The 19934-nt window shown below is 35.5% G+C and overlaps 1 protein-coding gene across 1 annotated transcript in view; it reads right to left on the bottom strand.

Moving 5' to 3' along the window:
- CERKL (ceramide kinase like) overlaps positions 1-19934 on the bottom strand; it is a 44084-nt gene that overhangs the window by 11457 nt on the left and 12693 nt on the right. Inside the window, exons 2-5 of the mRNA XM_061379167.1 lie at positions 19225-19467; positions 11699-11830; positions 5488-5551; positions 1733-1875 (exon numbers count right to left, since the gene is read on the bottom strand). Of these exons, the coding sequence (XP_061235151.1) occupies positions 1733-1875; positions 5488-5551; positions 11699-11830; positions 19225-19467 (582 nt within the window). The remainder of the gene's footprint in view (positions 1-1732; positions 1876-5487; positions 5552-11698; positions 11831-19224; positions 19468-19934) is intronic.

Here is a 19934-nt window from a genome sequence, read left to right as displayed (position 1 = left end):
ATAAGGCAGCTCAGTAGAGTATTGTAGTAAAACCACACTCCCCTCTGGACCTTTCTCTTCAGGAGGTAAACTGTTCCAAGAGCAGCTCCTTCCCATCAAGTTGGCTGAAACTTCAAAATGTTGTCTTCACTGCTTATAACAGAGGCTACGACCAGAGTTTAATCCCGTAATAAAGCCTCTATTTTTACTCAGCTGGAGAGTCCTAATGATTTGGTACAATGGATTTCTGGGCAGGCAAGATGATTAATTGACCACTGAGCTCCATCTTCATCATGTGCACAAGTATACTTACACATTTTCCTAACTGACTACTTTTTTTGTATGTCAGTAATATGGAAATAAAATAAACAATAGATTATTTTCTAAGAACTTGTTAAGGAGTTTCTCATAAATTGTTCTTACGTTCTCTTCTAACAAAGTCTATGGCATTCTGTGTAACAAGATATACAGTATTCTTTTATATTCACAAATCCTTTTTGATAGTGACATACTTGTCTTAAACCGGAAAGAATAAGTCCTAATGATGAAGCATAGTGACCTAAGCACACCCAAACAGCACAGAATCAGTGCTGGAGAATCCATCTCAGCACTGTCAGGATACTCACAGCAACTGAACATAACTGCTGTACTAATATTCATTTGCTTCATGTCTTCAAGATTACTGTTTCTTTTACCAATACATTTCCAAGGGGTCTTTAACTTGAAAAAACTAGTGTAATGCGTATTTAAAAGCAACTACTCCCTGTCTTACTGCTACTTTTAGAAGTGCAAAACAAGTCAAAGCACTTAAAACCTGCTTGCTCCATTGGGAACTGACTTGCTCCTTTTTTTTTTTTTTTTTACAGAAAACTGAAAACAATTTGCTGTTTATGTGGCTGAGGGCATTTTTTCCTTACTAGTTAAAAACATCTGAGAAATCACATCAAGTAGTCACGTTAATGTCCACACCAGAAGGTAGCATCCATGCAAAACTACCCCTCTTCTTTTAAAGAGGGGTGATTCCTATACCCGTCCTGTACTAATTCTAGCTAAGCCTCCCTGCCTGGCCTTAGTCATGCTCTAAGAAGGGCAGATAAGAAAATTGTGAGGAGAAGGGACACATACACATACCCCCCAAACAAAGAAACCACACCACTAGGTGCAAGTATAAGTTAATAAAGTACCAAGAGGATTTAAAGAGATGCATACATTTTCAGTTCTGGAGGAGAAGACAAAGCTGTTTCATGTGCAGTTTTGTTTTGTTGGTTTTTTTAAACTGTAATCCACAAAATGTATTCCTAGGACACCATTTAAAAATAGACCTTAAGCATGAATCCAACTGAGAATCCTGCCAAGAAAACTGGAGAGAAAAGGAAAGCAACGTGGCTTATATAAAAGAAAATTCTAGAGAGTTTTTGTTTGGTACCATTTCTGGCAACAAACAGGGGCAAAACTTGATCTTTGCATGGATCAGCTGAAAATTATTTTAGTATACTTCATCCTGAGATTCTTCCTTTAGGCAAAGAGCTCATCTGTGTCATTACTATAAATTATCATAATGATTTAAAATGTAGTCATTTGTAATCAATCTCAATCACTAATTTAGGACAGTTATTCAATAGCTCCCTTAAGTAACTGAAGCTTTAGCACCAAGAACAGCCTCTACTAGCCAAAACTCTAAAACATGCCAGAGGGATTTAAAACAGAAGACTTACAAAATGTAACAGTACCTGTACTGTAACAGCAGTCTCACCTGCTGGTATTACTCCAAGAGGAACCGGTGCTCTGACAGGCGTTGGTATATAGTCTGTGTCTTTTCCAGCATCTATCTGGGCTTTAAGTAGCAGACCATGAACAACTTCACTGACAGATCCATCTCCACCAACACAAACAACCCTATTACGAAACAAAAATGCTCAACAGTTCAAAATAAACTCTGCCAGAGCTCAGCAAACAAGTGGAAGGCAGCTATCATACACCATGCACATAATGATACTTCAAATAGCTAAAAAACATTCTTTTTTTAAAGAGGAAGATAGGGCTTCACTATCAGATCAGTGAACGTTAACTAACAAGATAAAAGTATCCTTATTTCTGCTTTCTTCTATCTCAGTAGGGATAAATACATTTAACTTAGAACATATTTCTTACCTTATCACACACTGTGCATGTGAACTGAATTAAGCACGGCTCAAGTGCCTCAGTGGAAAAGTTCTTTTAAATCTTGCAATGCTGATACAGATAAGCATTCCAATGCTTTCTAAATGCCCCTATAATAACTCACCAAATAGTACAATAAAAATAAAAATACTTGAAAACAGCTATTTCCACACACTACGCAGCCAGTTGAGGGATTTAGCAAGGTATAAAACCCTAGTGCCAGCAATCCTTTGCATCAAGGTACTTAATCACTGCTTCTGGAGCATGTAATTAAACTCCCACCTGCTGTGGCTATAGAGAGGAATGCATTTGTCTGTAAAAGCTCTGTTACAGCAAACATCTTTCCTTTTTTCTGTTTTTGTTTATCTAAGTAACTGTTAAAGTGATTCTCCAAATTAGCAATGTTTGAAAGTTGTATCTTTTTAAGGTAAACACATTCTAATTATAAAAATAGTAATAGTGCACTCCAAGAATTTACAATACAAGATCAACTTTAGGTGGCACTTAAGATATATTTTTTCATGTCTATATGAATTCAGTTCTGAAACTACATCAAATAACCAGATAAAACTGGTAAGCTCTTCATATGCAAATTCTCACTATGCTACTAAATGTTTAGATTAAATTATCTCAGTTCCTTTAGCATTTTTCTTCAGCTTGTATCATGATTTACTAGCTATTTTTTAATTTCTGTATTATTAGAAATGTTTCCTCTATCTTTCTAAACACTACCCACATAAAAAAAAAAAAAGGGTATCTAGACAGTTTGGAGCACATTTTCTTCCAGCTCACAGTCATCTCCTGTCTTTTGTCTCATTTTTATTTAGATTGGTTTACTCCTAGGCTTAAAAGTTACCTTCCACAGTAGCAAAACCAGTTAATCTTTGTAGTCTGATACACTATACACCTGGAAGGACTTAGGCGGATTGCCTTTTTGCCATTGAAACTTTTGAAAATATATTATCTTCTGGTTTTGGGAGGCTGTGTTTGTTCTTACTGAAAACAGATGAAGAGTTTAAGGAATAGAATAAAATTGCTGCTAACTCTATTTTTTTATTAATTTAGCATTAATCAAGAGTTGCCTTTTTGACTGAAAATAGAGATACCCTCAGGGACCAGGGATTCAAAAGCTAATCAGTGAGAACCTGCTATCGATAAGGAGTAGAAAGTCTGAGCAAATAGATTCGACTAAGACCTTGGAGAAGGCTCCTTAGAGGAAGGAACATCTGTCTAGCTGTCTGTCTACCATTACACACAAGTTCGCAAATCAACTATTCACATGAGGCCTTCAGTCCTCACCTACCTTGCTTCCAGTTGCTTCTAAGCTTGGGCAAGGCAGATCAGTTCTACGTTAGCTCTGCCACATAAAAATAGCACAAAAACTACCTTACCTCTTGCCACCACATACAATACCTTCCACACCTAAAAAGGTTGAGAAGTGCTATTCTATTTTCTAAACAGGGAACTAAGTGACAGACACGGTATTCAACTTGAAAAAACCCGGACAGGAAGCCAGAGCAAAACAGGAAAGAATTGAAGCCTGCCAAGTCACAAGCAACACTTCTCAAAGAATAAATAAAATTTCTCAAGACTTAATGGAAATTGTGGAAAGATGTCAGGTGGTTGTTACCTATTTTTTTGGTTGCCTGATTTGTTTTCATCAGTAGGACAATTTCATTGTTGTGGAGTTCATTTTCAGTTCAAACCAGATCCCATAGATTTTCAGGTTTAACTTTCAATAAATCAAACTTGACATTAAATTTAATTTGGGAAACACTGAGGGGGTTTAGGGGGCCTATAAGATGTTTATATCTATGGCAAAAATTCTTAGGCTAGACAGCAATGGGGAAGTCACAAAGGACTTCACAGGTACATAATCAAAAATACACCTTTAAGCACGTTGAAAAAGAAAATCCCAATTTCAAACAGTCTCTTCCTGCTCTTAAGAATTAGAATTACTCTAAAGATAATGAAGAAGAGAGAGACTAGTGATGTTTTGCAGCTTTCTTTTTCAAAGTATCAGCTCTTTATAGCATAATATGAATGCTGATTTCATCCTATTGCTCTCTGTAGATTTTACTTGAAAATAAAAATTGGTGGTACGTCAGTATAAAGAGTTACCCTTGCAAATCATCTTCACTATGATCTCAAATAAAAAAGCATCCCAAGTTAGCTGTTTATTAGGTATTAATGCTGTATTGTGTTCATTGAATGAGTGCATAGATGAAGACCAAGCTATTTGAGGAGTCATAACACTCATTTTTCAAACACTTCAACAATAAAAACTACTTAATTTCCACATGACAAATAAAAAAAAGAGGAAGGAAAACAAACAAACAAAACTTATTCAGCTAACTTAGACAGGACAGGGATCTTTTCACCTCAGAAATCCTAGCAGCACATTGACTTAAACATTATTCTTTAAGCTTCTTCTGATCCTATTTGCCCAAAGGTCTGGCTACTGGAGAGAAGTCTCACAGGGGAAGTACTTCAGTGACTCTACCCAGTGATCAAAGATGAAACAACTTAAATAAGACTCAGATTAGAAGGGGTTTGTGCAAGAAGAAAAAGAAGGCTTTTTCTTCTCTTTCTTCATATCTGCTTCCCAGCATTAACTGATTCCTGAGCTAGCACCTCAAAACACACATCTTAATTGGAAAGAAATTATCCTTGGAATCTGGAATACGTATATACATTTTTAGATATATTTTCTCACCTAAATCCACAAGTTTCTAGAACTAATACCAATTGATTAGACTATAAAACACTATTGAAGCCTTCTTGTTTGACTCATTGCATATTCCAATAAGAATTGTAAGAATGCCATAAGGGTTCCATAGTATGCCAGACTATTCCTCCACATTAGTGAATTTTATCTTTGAATGGTTAATGTAAAAATACTAAGATTGTAGGATTAATCCTCATAGCAAGGTCTTTAAAAATGATTGAACAAGAATTTTCACTGAACTTCAAGGAAGTTTGAATTACTTTTTTAACTGAAAAAAACCTTCAAGTTACTTCCAGATAAAATGTTCTCCTTTGGAACCATTTGAATAGAGAGAGTGAAACAGATAGGATGCCACTCTTGCAGATACAGACCCCGACGCTTTCATGAAGCACATTTATAAAAGCTTTAGGCTTATTTAGCAATACTTGCAAATCTAAAATACAAACCTATTGTCAGTAAGCAATAAATAACCAAAACATCTAATAAGAACTGATTTTCTCAGGCTTAATGTATATGTGAAACAGTGTAACTCATCAAATACTTACTGGCATAGTTCTGGAATACAAATAAAAACTAACATGATAAGGTTTACTAACATTCATTGTCACTGAAAAACTTACCCGTCAAATGCTTGGAGTTCACATTCTTTAAGTACTGAGAGAGCATGTCCTTCATATTCAGTTACTACAGAAAACAACAGTATTTAATTATTAGAAAATTCAATAAATTTAGGGTATTTACAACACAAGGAACATACAGTAGTTCAGATCAGATTATTTTTCTTAAATCATTAAACATATTACAAGCATGATAAGGTACGTTTTACAGTTATGCTAGCAGAAAGGAAAGACACCTTAAAACTCAGCTGCTATCAGACACATGGCTATTTAATGCATTTAAATTCAGAGAATCAGAGAAAACGTTTGTTGCATCAAAATGCAAGTTTCAGCACTTGACACAGTTGCTAAACTTCAGGAAAATGTAAGCATATCCTCAGTTAAGACTGAATTATTTCAGTATCAATCAAATTTAATTGCCTTTGTGTTAGGATATGCAAATTGCTAAACCAAAAATATGAGGAGTTAAACACGGAAGTATGAAATCAAGCCAAATACCAGTGACAACAGAATATAACACACAGAGGGAGGTGGCACAAGTATACACCAGAGTTCATAGCCTCTGGAGGAAATGAATCTGTCACTCTACATTGATGTCTCTGTGTTTGCTGATACCCTATATAGTACTGTAAATGCCAGCGAAGACACGATAAACTGGCATACTGCAGATGGCACAGAGCATCATAACTACATTTAGCATTTTCTAGGCCGGCTTTGCCAGAAGAGACAACCCAGCTGCAGCCACCCATCAAAGATTTTTGCTGACTGACATGACACTTGCAGATGGATTTTTTGTGTAAGAATGTGCATCATTATATGCAAAATTACATTAATCTTTCATGCTTGCTTGTCCCTGGTGCTAGCATAGTTCAAAGCTTAGCTCCAGTGTTTCTAAACACTGTTAAAATTATTAGTCTTGATGTCTAAAACAATCATTCCGTATCTGTACCTGTTATAACAGTATTTCTACAGACTATTCTAATGCTGCTTACAAGAACTGAAAACCTCTTTCTTTCCCTATATAGACATGCAGAGAGAGAAATCCATATGGGTAGCGAGTGTATATGTAACTTTTTTTACAAAAAAGAAAACATAATTAAAAGTGATAAAATTCTTGCCCTTCACACTAAACAATCGTATATCAACATAGAACTTCGAAATCTCCCAGCCAGTGCCTCGTGGTTTGGAAATTCTTAATTGAAACCTAGACTTATTTTGATTATATCACAGGCAGAGAATGATCATTTCGCTACCAAAATACCTATCACTAGAATAGCTTTCAGGAATTATTTCCAGAATTTCCTTTCCTGCAGGACCTCTTCTGGAAGACCAAAGTGCAATATTTCAGCTATTACACTCAGGTTTGCTTTTACCGATGGGAACCATCCTTTTATCATTATCTGTAAATTGTGAGAAAAACCTGACCAATAAAACCATAGAGGCTCATTTTTTTTTACCACTGCTTAAAGGTGAAAGAAACTTCCCATGAAAACCTACAGTTATTTAACAGGTAACATGCCTTCTTAAATGAGCATGATGACATTTAGAAAGTTGTAAGTATATTCTAATTAAAATGGTACAGTAAATAAGATTTTATTTCGTAAAAGAAAATATGCCTAGTGGTCTCCTAATGCAATGCATGCAAGTTACGTTTACTAATACAAAATTAATTCACTCAAAGAACAAGGACATGAAAATAAAGAGGACTTGTCTACAGAGAAAACAATAAAGGCAGATAGCCAGATTGATGGCGACTCCATCCTCTTTGCATCTGACAGCTTAAGTTTGGAAATTATATAGGACTACTGCAAGGCTTAACAGTGGAGATAATTCCAGGAAAACTAACATTTGACAAGAGAATGAGGTACACAGCATCTATTTTCAAACGTTGTGACAAAGAGGTATTGAAAAATGAAATTTCCAGGAAAAGCTTCCTGAGAACATACAGAAAATTGATCAAGTAGGAAAAAACGTAAAGCTAAAACATCTAACACAGGCATAAAAGGACCACGCATAAGAAGTTTCCTGCAGGCTAGGCAACCTTCAGAGGGACACTAAAGTAATTCTGATATAAGCTCGACGTTTGAACATGTGGTCCTGTTCCAGTTCAGGGGGAGAAGGGAAAAGTAAAAGAGCACACCAAAAAAAAACACAAGAAAACAAACAAAAAAAAACCCACAGAATGATTTTTGATAAGAGGAAGAAAGAGCTTCTTTAGCTATTTGAGAAGGATTCAGATGACATATTTGGCAAAAGTGTTATCAGAAAAATATTATTTGATGCTTTTTTTCAACTATTTCTAACACAACTATTTTCTTTCTCCTTTTTCAAGGAAATTTTTTTCCAAACTTGTAAATTCCAGTATGCGTTAAGTTTCAAGTAACAGCATTCTGAAAAAAGGGCACTGACAGTGTACTTCATTTGAACAGTCATACATACTCCAAAACATCCTTAACACCTTATCTCCCATAGTCAACAACCAACTAAGGGTTTAGCCCCTACCAAAAGAAAAAACAACACAGAATTAGTTCAACACTTCAAAATGTAGAACACTTCTTTGTGACATGTATAAATACTGGCATTCATGTCACAGACTAATGTCAATAGGATTAAAACTGCTAATGATAAGAGCAGATTAACTGGTGCTGACACTGGATAAAAAAAAAGTACATTAATGTTACTTACTGTATAGTAAGTTTAAACAAATGTTATTTGGCCAATTCTTAATCACTCTTCTTGTTTGGGATTCTGCCCTAAGAATGGGGATATGGGGAAGACTGGTTTTGCCTCAACGTCCAGCTTGTAGCTGCACATAAACAGAAAACTCAAAACCAGGAAGAGAAGTGAGACGAGCTAGCACTCTGGTGCAATTACCTTTACTTATTTTTCTTTATTATGTGTAAGATTTTGCAAGGTACCTACATATTTTTAAACCACGTAAACCAAATTATCAGTATTTGCCAGCATTTGTAGGTATCCCAACTGTGGAGCAAGCTTTTGTTGAACTGGATTTTTAGAAGGGTCACTGTTCTTGTCCTAACAGCCATATCCCAGCTGCAGCACTCAAGATGATGAACGCTTAAAAGGTTGTATAAAGACCAGATTTTAAGTATTGCTTAGTCTTAACTACAGTTAAAGTACAGATTTAGTTTAAATTTGCCAATTCCCTCTGACTGCACTGAACAGTTAAGAGATTTGTTTATTCCATATAACAAAAATAACCCTAAAACACAACCAACACAATCCACTCTAAGAACTTTGTTTAATTTTATTGAAATTAATATCTCTCTAGTGTAAAAGAGGATTTGGAAAAAAAAATAAACCAAACAAAAAGAAAAAACAACAACAAAAAACCCCACCAAATTCAAACATATTTGGATAGAAGAAATGCTGTTTCAGAACTCACTCATTTACATACATGCCTTTTCATTGCTGTATATCTGCGAGTAGGAGAGACCACCTCCACTCCAAAGTTCTAAATTAAAGTTTATTCCAACAGAAGTTACAATGAAGAATAAGATCAGGCAATCTTGATCTTATAAGAAGCAAGAGCCAGCTATGAAAACATAGGATTGGATGAGAAGACCTCTGTCTTCAAACACTTCAACCACTGTCAAAATTTATTGGTTTGGGGTTTTTTTAGTAACCTGTAAGTCTTTCATATGCAGTGGAAGCCACTTCAGATATTCAAATTTGCCTTAAGATTTTTTTGCACAATGAAATTTAATCTTTACATACATGTATGTGAGAAGACTAAAAGTCTATCTATCCTCGCTATCTATCTATCCATCTATGCATCCTCGCTATCTATCTATCCATCTATGCATCCTCGCTATCTATCTATCTATCCATCCTCGCTATCTATCTATCCATCCATCCTCGCTATCTATCTATCCATCCATCTTCACTATCTATCCATCCTCGCTATCTATCTATCCTCGCTATCTATCTATCCTCGCTATCTATCTATCCTCGCTATCTATCTAATCTGTCTCTTACACTATCTTCAGTGTAAAAATTGTACAAAAGCCTTCAACTTTTACTCCCTAATACACCTTTGTACATCACCATGTATGTAAATAATTGGCCATATTTTAGTAACAGTGGGATGCACACTCCACAAAATCCAAAACAACCATGGGAGATAGAAAAACCTGTTCGATTTACTTGAAATAATGCACTTAGTTTTATTAGAAGATGGTACCAGTGGACAGGACTTTCACTCAGCACCCACCACCACCACACCCCCTTTTCTTTTTTTAATGCATAGTTCTTCATTATTTAGTTCTTTCCTACCATTTAAAGCTGTAGTTTTCTCATTTTACCTGTAGGAGGAGTGCTAGGCAGCTAATAAGCACAATAGTACCTGGACATTGCCAAAATAACCTTATTTTAAGGGTAAGCCATTAAATATTTATCTGGCTGAAACCTGAAGTTTCTTTTCAAAATTTAAAACAAAAATTCTAGGGAAAAAAAAAGTTTTAAACTGTTTGTATTCAATTACAAAATTTTTTTTAAATAGCTAAAAATTACGTTCGTAGCTCATATTAAATTCTATTAATCATTATAAAAGAGCACTGATACAGATCTGGTTTAAGATGCCAGGTGGCATTACATAGCTAAAAATGTAATCATAGACAGGTTAATGATAATGCTGCCTTTAACAGAGCCTAACAAACAAGGTTCTGTTCACAGTAAAGATAAAAGAAACACTAACCAGTAGGAATAAAATTTGTAACAGGTAGTTCTGTTTAAATAATTGTTTAAAATAAAGTCATAATTAATTTAACAATATGACAGGCATTCATCTCTACCCAAGGTTTGCTAAGTTTAATTTCTAAGAAGGCAGTTTATTATTAATCTATTTAGGCTATCATCTATGCCCTGCAGGTGAAAAATACATCTGTGAGAATCAAAACTTATACAAAGCTGCTGGCATTCCCTTATCAGTTAAGGAAGTTAAGGAATTCTAACACAGAATATTTTTCACACTTATGTGTCTTTAATTTCCAACTGATTTTACTTTAAATTGTGGGCTAAGTAATTAAAAAATGCATAGGTACAGATAACACAATTAGCAAGATAAATCTCATACACAAACACTTATTGCATTATTGTATCCTCATGCCTAAATAAGATTTGCTTAGAATGATTTTTGGCCTGCAACCTGAATAAGTCATGATGTCACAAGATGCTCAAGGCACAACTGAGGAAGAACCCTCTGTCTTATAATTTGTTTAAGCTGGAACTGATTATTTTGCCAGCCAATTACAACAGAAATTGGGAAAAGATTTTTTGGTGCTAAAATGTCTTGCCCCAGACTTTATACTTCACGTGGATATGAAATGCATTATTAAAGATTAGCAGTGTACTAAAGAAAATTATAATACTACAGATAAAAAAACCCCCAGTATTTGGAATACGAAATATTAATATAGTTTCTCTGCAAACCTGGGTGGTTTTGGGGACCAAAGTTGACACAGCGTATGTTCCAGTCTCTTCACAGAAGGAGGCAGAAGTAATAATCAGATCATTAATATTTTACTGCTTTAAGAAAATCAAATGAAAAAGCAAAAGGGCAAACCCAGGACATAAAGCAGAACTCTATCAGAAGTTGGGGCCTTAAATTTAAACCTGCTACAGGGAACCCACTTTTAAGCAGAAGGCAGCATCACAACAGCGTTAAAGTTGTACCTTCACACTCTCCTGACACCAAGTCATGACCATATGCCTCATGAGAATTGCTCTTGTCAGCACAGAACTTAATCACTTAGGCTTCCAGGTCATCCCTGAAACTGAATCAGAATCCAGAAATAATGTGCCCTATGGATAAGCGCCTCTTATAGTGTCAGGCCAATAGGTGCTCTCAGAAAAGAAGCAGCATTTAAGGACACGTGTTTTCAGAACACAGGAACAACTCTTAGTAAGCATATAAAAGACTGTCAGACATTACACAATAATACCTTTTTATAGACTGAATGCTTAAAAAAAACCCACAGAAAATATATTACTAGTATTGATAACTATAGGTGAAAACTATTCAGTAACAGATTTAACAAAACATTTTTTGACCAAATAAAAATGTATTATATTGCAGTTTCAAATGCAGTACTTGCAGGCAAAGCCAAGAAAGATTAGCAGTAAATTCAAATTTCTTTGCACACTTAAGTACTAGTTTCACAAGAGATTAGACGATGCCTTTGAAGCAACTTACCTGTGACATCAGTTTTGATGTCAGCAAGCCGAAAAAGAGGTGCAACTTGTTCATAATAAACATGAGTGGCTTCTCTTTTGTGGCTGCTTGGATTAACAAATACTTTTAAGGATTTTGGTCTATTTTGAAAGCCTAAAAATAAAACACAAAACATTTAAGATTGCACACAGCCCAGTTATTTTTACAGCTTAAATGAATATTTAATATTAGAACCACTGCAGTACTTTGACAGAATAAATAAATTATAATCTAAGAAAGATCTCAATTTCTTCTTGGCTGTGCACTATTTACCTTAAAATTACAGTACTGACTACTTTCATGTGTACAGCTAATAAACAGTAGAAATGAATCACAGACCAACCAAAACATTGTAAGATCCAGAAACAAAGGCGTATGTCATAACCTAGTTAAAACCTTGAAACAGGATCAGAGTGAATGCGGAGAAGTTGTAAGATTGGGCAACAAAAGTCCCAACTATCAAAATATATCCTTGTTGGAATTTAACATGAAACGCTCCCAGCAGGCATACGACAATAACACCCATAAGACTGGTGCCACTATCTAATGCTTTTGTTTTCTGAGACTGCAAAGCAAACAGAGCAAGGGAAACACCCTCATCTTGAAAGAGGCCCAAAGAAATACAAAGGAATAAGAAATTCTGTAATACATTTTGGTCTTCAAAGTCATAGACTCTGAGCAAACAACACTGAGAAATACTGCTATGCAAACAATACCTAGTCTTGCACATTGATCCCATGAAGTAACTTTATTATTTGGAATATGGCATTTTATTGAATAGTAAATAATTCCTACTAAAACAGTACCATTACCTTCAAGATCTCTTTTCTAGAATTCCTACAACTGCCACGATTCAGTTAATGCTGTCTGCTACGAAAAGCAAGTGGTGGCTTGCGATACTGCTGTTTCTTTAGGAGATACTTAATGATTTAATATGATTTGAACTATTCTAAATTTTCTTTCAGTATCAGGTTAGACTATTGCTTTCTTAGCCTAATGAATGCTGCAATATCCAACAAGAGTACTGCTTTCAGCATTCAAGAACGAAATTAGCAGTAGGCCACAACTCCAGAAGGAACCAAGAGTTTAAGCACATTTTCCTGCCCTTGTAGGGCATTACTTCAACTTTTACGTCCACATGTAGTTTCAGAGTGTCAGCTGGGACTTCCTGAAGCTCTTCACATTTACTCTACCTCAACAACTGAGCAGGAACACTTCCTCAGAGAAATTAAGCTAAATATTATTTCAGCATCAAAGGGGAAAGTATACCTCCAGATCAAAACATAACAATTATAGAGGTCCCATAGATTATTTTTTCACTTATTTAAACACATCAAAGAGTCTGGAAGTGAAAACTAGCACTTTATCCAATTTGTAAATCTTAGAAGATTTCTTAAAGATATTGAAGAAAATTACTGGACCAGTTTGATGTTATAACCTGAAAGCATACATAAAGAACAAGATTTCTAATTGTATTTGTGGCAAATGCTACACACAGTGCTATGTCATTGCATGGCAAATTAATCCTGATGAATCCTCAATGTCTCATGAATCCTGAATGTCTTCAGAAATAAACCTTAGTACCTACATTTAAAAGTATCTTATTTAAAAGGTGATAGAAAATAGAGAACTTGGTGAGGACGGTGGATGTGCTGGAGGGCATGTCTGCTGTTCACAAGGACCTTAGTTACATACAAGAAAGGTTTGACAAAAGCCTCAAAATATTCAATAAAGGCAAACACAAAGTCCAGCATCTGGCCCAGCAAAACCCTAAACCTGCAGGCTGGGGATCAACCAATTACACAGCACCTCTTTAAACAGCATCTGAAGTTTCTGATGGAGAAGGAGTTGAACATGAGCAGGCAGTGTGTCACTGATGCCATGAAGGACAAGTTCTTACTGGGTTGCAGTAACAAGAAGAAAACCAGTAGTTCAAAGGATATAACTATATCCTTGTATTCGAACCTGAATCTCAAAACCTGCATCCACCTTTAGTCCTCCCAGCACTAGACTGATGAAATGGGGTGAGTCCAGTGGAGAACGGTAACTGAAGAGAGGCAGCTGGCTTTGTATAGCCTTGAGAAGCTATCTAGATGCCGTCCTTAAGTATCTATTATGGGAGTAATAAAGACCACCAACTCACACTCTTTACAGATTTAAGGACTCTCCACAATCAGGGCAGTTAAGCCATGGATCACACTGCCCAGAGTCTTTAGAATGTCCATGCTTAGAGATTTTCAAAACTTATCTGGGTCTGGCTCTTAGCAATGTGATCTTATTTAGAAGCTCACCTGCTCTGAGCAGGAAGCTGGAACAGAGACTCTCCAGAGATCTGCTCCAACCTAGATTATTCTTGATTCTCTGGAAATGGAAACAAGCACTGCAGGTACGTACACAAAGTAAATTTCTAATCATAGGAATTACAACACAAATAAACAAGATTGCACAAAATTTCCCAAAGACTATTAAAACAAATCATCAAAGACATCATATTAATTGTTACTCAAGACACTTAATGGAAATCTGCTCTCTGGTACTGTTGCAGTCTTTTAGAAGTCATAAAAAAAGTAAGACTAAAAATGTAATTTCTGTGACGTGATAACCTTACCTAAAGTTTCAATAGAAATTAAATTGAAATCTACAAGAATAAGCACTCCTCATTTAAAAGAGAAAATATTTAAATGCACTGTCATGTGCATGTCACTGATCAGCTAGCCCTAAATGAATCTCAACCCACACCAACACCCAGATATATAACTGTAAAAACTGACTACAGTTTTTGATTTGTAAGTGAAGTATACCTTTCAATGTAAATATATATACGTATATACACACACAGACTTCTAACATGCAAAGCAGAGGGAAAGAACAGGAAAGTACAGAGTGTACAGTCTGTACAAGTGCAGAAGGGTGATGAAGTGTCAAATGCTGTTATCCAGTGTGAGTCACAATACTGCTAAACAAGGATTAGGAGAAAACTGAAGGGGGGGGGGAAAGCAAACATTATCTCTCCTAACTGGTTTCGAAGTTTAGGTGTAAAAATTTAAGCACCAGGTGGCAATTTAAAGTTTCATATTAAAACAAAAGTAGGCGAAAGAACACAGGGTTTTCAGCTGGTGGGGGGAAAAAAGTCCTAGATTTTTAAGGAAAATGTTGGGGTTTTTTTCCTTTTTCCCTTTTTTGTTTGGGGGGGTTTGCTTTTTTGTTTTTAATCAAAAATTCATTTATTAAGTTATTCTAAACCAGGAACTGTATTTATGATTGCTGAAAAGTAGATCAGTGTTAGTACATAAATCCTTGTGAGTCAAATGAATTCACGGGATAAAAGTGCTAGAATATTCTCTTTATGACTACTTGAACATCAATTTACTTTTTTAGAGAGGTAAACTATTTACAGAAATGTGTCTCAGAGACAAGGCATTTGAGCAGAGATTTGGTATGCTACTGTGCTGATGTGGTTTTGTGATTGCCAACTGGCATGAAAGGATGATCACAACAAAAATTATCCCTTTTTCATTCCCAGCATGCTCTGGAAACACCAAATAACTGCTTTTAATGAAAGAATAGCCAGTAACAGTCAAAAGTTAAACTTTCACACAATTATACAGTGAAACTTCTTTAAAAGTATTTTTAAATAATATTTTATTTTTAACAACATCTATATGAATGAATCAATGTCATTTACTACAGCCTGCAACTGATTTCAGTCTGTCAGCCTTTTGGTGTTCTCTCTAACTGGTATTCCGCTATTGTTTTCTGTGGCTGCTCCGTTTGAAATGAACCAGCAGCCTAAAGCAGGAAGGCCAACTGTTCCTCTAGTACTAACAAATGTGCTAATATGCACTAGTTTAAACTTGATCTGTCAAGTGAATCAGTGAACCATGAAGGGTGGTGGGTCAATCAGGGTGTTCTGAAAACAAAGGCTCATAGGGCAGCAGAGACGCTATGCGCAGACATACATCTGTGCTGCTTTCAGGTCTTAGCGTTATGAAATGGGTTTATGTTACAGAAGTTAAGAGCCTGGAATCATGTCATTACTGAATACGTTTATAAATACTTTATATGACACTAAGAATATTATACATGAGGAAAACTAACATTATGAGAGAGATTTGATAATTTAACTATGGAGACACCACTGTTAATATTAACTAACTGAAGTTAATGTTTAACATTAATGGTTTAATTAAAACTTCATGCATGAAGTTTCAGACTTTCATATCAAATCTCATTGTAAAAGATACTACAGAACAGTAGATAAAAAATAAAAGGCACTTCATGCATTTTTTGCTACTTTATCGTTTATTCTCAACCATGTTTACTGTCTTCTGTTAGTTTACAGAGTTTTTAAGTAAAACCTTTTCAAATCAACCGTTAATAAAAATAAACCTTATCATGCTAAAAAAAAAAAAGGAAGGAAAAATTTTATAATTAAGCATTTTATCTCGCTTCTGTGCCTGTCTTAACCCTTTAAGAAACACTGGGTATTTGCATGAACAGAGAATTTTAAATAAAACAGTGAATTCCACTTACACACTATCTCATAACTGTACATGCCCATAAGTCCAGTACAAAAAGATATGATGTATAAATGGAAATCACTTAGAGTGAAGAGTACAACAGTTCTGGTGTGAGAGCAGCAGCATACTAGAAGCTGTCTAAACTGCAACTTCACGCTTTTCAGGAGCCAGTCCAGAGCCAAGGCTCCATAGGTGAATGCCTTAAAGTGGCAGTGGTTACTCTCTGTCAGTTTAACAAAAATGGGATATACAGAAGGTCAGTTTTTCTGAACACCGTATCATTGAGCAAGCTCTTTATATCCAACTGACATGCACATAAACAGCAACACCATCATGTGGAAAACAAGAACTTATTTAAAAGTGGGAAGATGGTAGCACATGCTTCTTGTAACTGTCACACACACAGAACCGTAACAGCATCCACTATAATTCAACTCTAAATAGCTGTATCGTACTTGTGTGCTCACTTATATGATGGCAGGATTTATGAAAAGTTATAACCTAGTTAAACTTTAAATTGAAGTACACTGAGCACATCCAAAGTAACAGAGGATACTCACTATGAAAATACTAAGAATGAACATGAAAAATGCAAGGAACATCCATCCTCGCTATCTATCTATCTATCCATCCTCGCTATCTATCTATCCATCCTCGCTATCTATCTAATCTGTCTATTACACAAAACAGTGAAAGAGAAACCATGTACATGGCATTTCAGAAAAAATCTTGAAATCTTCATTAGAACAAATCTCCACATAAAATTCTGTCAGTGATGATATGAGCTAAACTTGCTATTAGTGTTCCTTAATGTATATGCACAAAAATCTAAACACTTGACAAAGAGTAATGCAAGCAAACAGAAATTGCATTTATTTCCAGAGGAAACACACCTGTTAGCAATATTTAGCCATCCTGGCAAATGAAAGCACATGTTTACTGACAGCCATACCCAAGCATATATAAACTCTTTGATAAATCACTTGCTTTTCATTAGGTCCAGCCTAGAAGCAATAAAAAAACTGCTTCAAGTAAATAACGCAGCAGTTAATTAGAATTTGTGACCAGATAGAATAGAAAAAAACCCCAAACATGTACACTTAAATTTAGACTATTTTAGAGAGACAAAATTTCAACTTTCTCCTGCAGCTCATAAGGAAACCAAAAAGGAGCCAATTTGAGTTCATTAATAAACACACCATCATCGCTATCATGAAAACAAGCTGCAGCAAAAACTATAAAAAAGCACCACTGTTTCAAGCAGAGATATATCAATGTGCCTTTTGAGATTTCAGTTACCAAGGAATCAGCAGAACTTATCTGCATTTTATACTTGTAGTCCAGACTTGAAGCCCACTGGGAACTTCTAACCAATGTTTGGTACATTTTAAATCAAAGGACTTTTTCTCTCAATTATACTATTACTATGCCAGCCCTGAGTTACTGGTAACACCTCTCTGCCACACTGAATGTAGAGATACTGCTGCTTTTTGGGTGATTTTCTATATAAAAAAGCAGTTTGAGTATCTACCCAGAATGCTCTTTTTCAGGTTCAGGTGGCTTCCAATTACAAAGTTATAAAACAGAAACCGCACCTCGAAGTCAAGGCAACCTGAGCAAGAGATACTGCTGCTTTTTTTCTGTGAACATATGGTACCACTGCTCCTGATAGATGGAGGATAATCTGGGAACAAAACAGACATTTGCTCCTTATGCAAATGTCCTTGCCTTTATGGGTAGCTGGAGATCTGCAGGAATCTTGGCACTTCTACAGATTTAGCTATTTTGTGATAAACTTTTGCAAAAAAGGACAAGGGAAGGCACTTTTTAATGCACTTTTTTTTTTGGAATATCCAAAACATACTGTAAGCAAACAATGTAAGAACGTGCTGTTAATAACTCATGTTATTTTACTTTCCCTAATATCTGCTTTTGACAAAGTTCCTTTAGTAAAAGTACACTACAAATTTCTATTGAAATTGTTGTTTCTAACACTACAGATGTAAAAGATTTGAATTTTGCAATGTGGCTCAATATTAACAATCCAGCTGGAGTTTTAATAGTCTGTTACAAGATGGATTGGGTTTCTTCTGTAACAAACTCATTTGGTATGATCTGTAAACAGGGACACATTCTGGAGCTAAATCAGAGAGTTTGCTTTGTGAAGGGATTTTTTGTTGGTTTGTTTTTTTCAAATCACAACTGTACTATATTGTGTGTCTTTCCATCATTGCTGGTATTAAATTACAGGGAAAAGCTTTGATTTGTTGGGGGGGAGGGACAGCCGAAGGAGTGAATGCTTTTTCCTTAGATTTGACACAGCTTCCGTGAAAAAAAAAAAGCAATTTTCATGTATTAAACAAAGCATCCTAGCACTGGCATTAGCCCAGGCAAACACAGAAAGGTACTTTTAAAATAAAGAACTGCTTCTCATCGCCAGCTAGTGTCAATATATCTTGCATCAGCTTATACAGTGCGAGTCCTACAGACCTTAAGAGCACTTCCACCTGTGAATTTATGAAGAAAAGGAAAGCCTTTCCCATTAGACTCTTAAAGAACCTGCAGGTCTCGACTGGGAGCTCATAAACAGTCACCGGGAAGTCCCTGAAGAGTTCCCAGACTGCAACAAATATAGTACCATCATATGTGCTGCAATTCCAAATGAAACATCAGCAAAATATTTTTTCTTGGAGAACAGATTTCCCTGACGATGTTTCAGTTGGAACACAGAAAAATCCTTATTTTCAGTAACTTCCAAAACACCTCCAGAAAATAACCACCAATTTGTTTAATTTTACAGATGTATTAGTCACTTTCATAAATTTTACTCTTCACAACATGAAACTTCAGTAGTAAACATTTTCCAGCATTTTCATATCTCTTTGTCTTTTCCATAGGCAAAATACTGTTCTAAGCTTCATTCAACCTTAGGCATCGCCAGTAGAAACAAGCCTGAAATAATGACAGCCACCCCAATGCAATGCTTACCATTCAGGATTTCCTTTAGATGTCTAAACCATGAATGACAATGATCTTCACTTAAGTTATTTAAATGGATAGCACAGTCTGTTAGTTTATTCTCTTCTTTATTCAAGCATTTAAAAATTGTGATACCCAACAAAGTACCACCTTTTTTCTGCCCTGCAAAACGACGACGTTTCAGTTTTACTGAAAATACATCTTTCATATCAATAATCTCCTCCTGAGCCTGCACGTTAATGCTGGAATCACCTGTAGGGAGAAAGAAGAGCAAAATAATTGTTACCAATATGATTAGATGTAATAACTAAAAAGAAATATTGTTATGACTTCATTTCCAGCTTCACTTGTTGCACCTCCTCATGACTATATTTAAATTTATTGCCTATCCTTTGCCTCAATGACTGGCCTTGTATTTTACCAATAGAATTATGTTACTTAGGTTAGGTGTCCAGCTATACAAATAACATGACTTCAAACAGATTATTTAGTCCATTTATGATATTAAAAAAGATAAATGAACAGAACTGCAGAATCTAAGAACAGTGAACCAGTTGGGGTTTTGTGCATTTGCATTCAAAAAGCAAATTCTGAATTCTGTTCTCCTAAGTCATAGCAGTTGTATACTCCTAAATCATAGAGCAGAAAGTCTCCTATGACCCAAGCTAACTATATGCTCCATGTTTTTTTCATTTGATACAACTGCTGCTTTTTGGGTT

The sequence above is a fragment of the Neopsephotus bourkii genome, unplaced genomic scaffold, assembly GCF_033783945.1.
Source record: "Neopsephotus bourkii isolate Nb327-2 ecotype Australia unplaced genomic scaffold, CSIRO-AGI_Nbou_v1 NB_196, whole genome shotgun sequence".
Lineage (NCBI taxonomy): Eukaryota > Metazoa > Chordata > Aves > Psittaciformes > Psittacidae > Neopsephotus > Neopsephotus bourkii.
The sequence above is the reverse complement of the archived record's forward strand: the minus strand, read 5'-3'. Positions and strand labels throughout refer to the sequence as shown.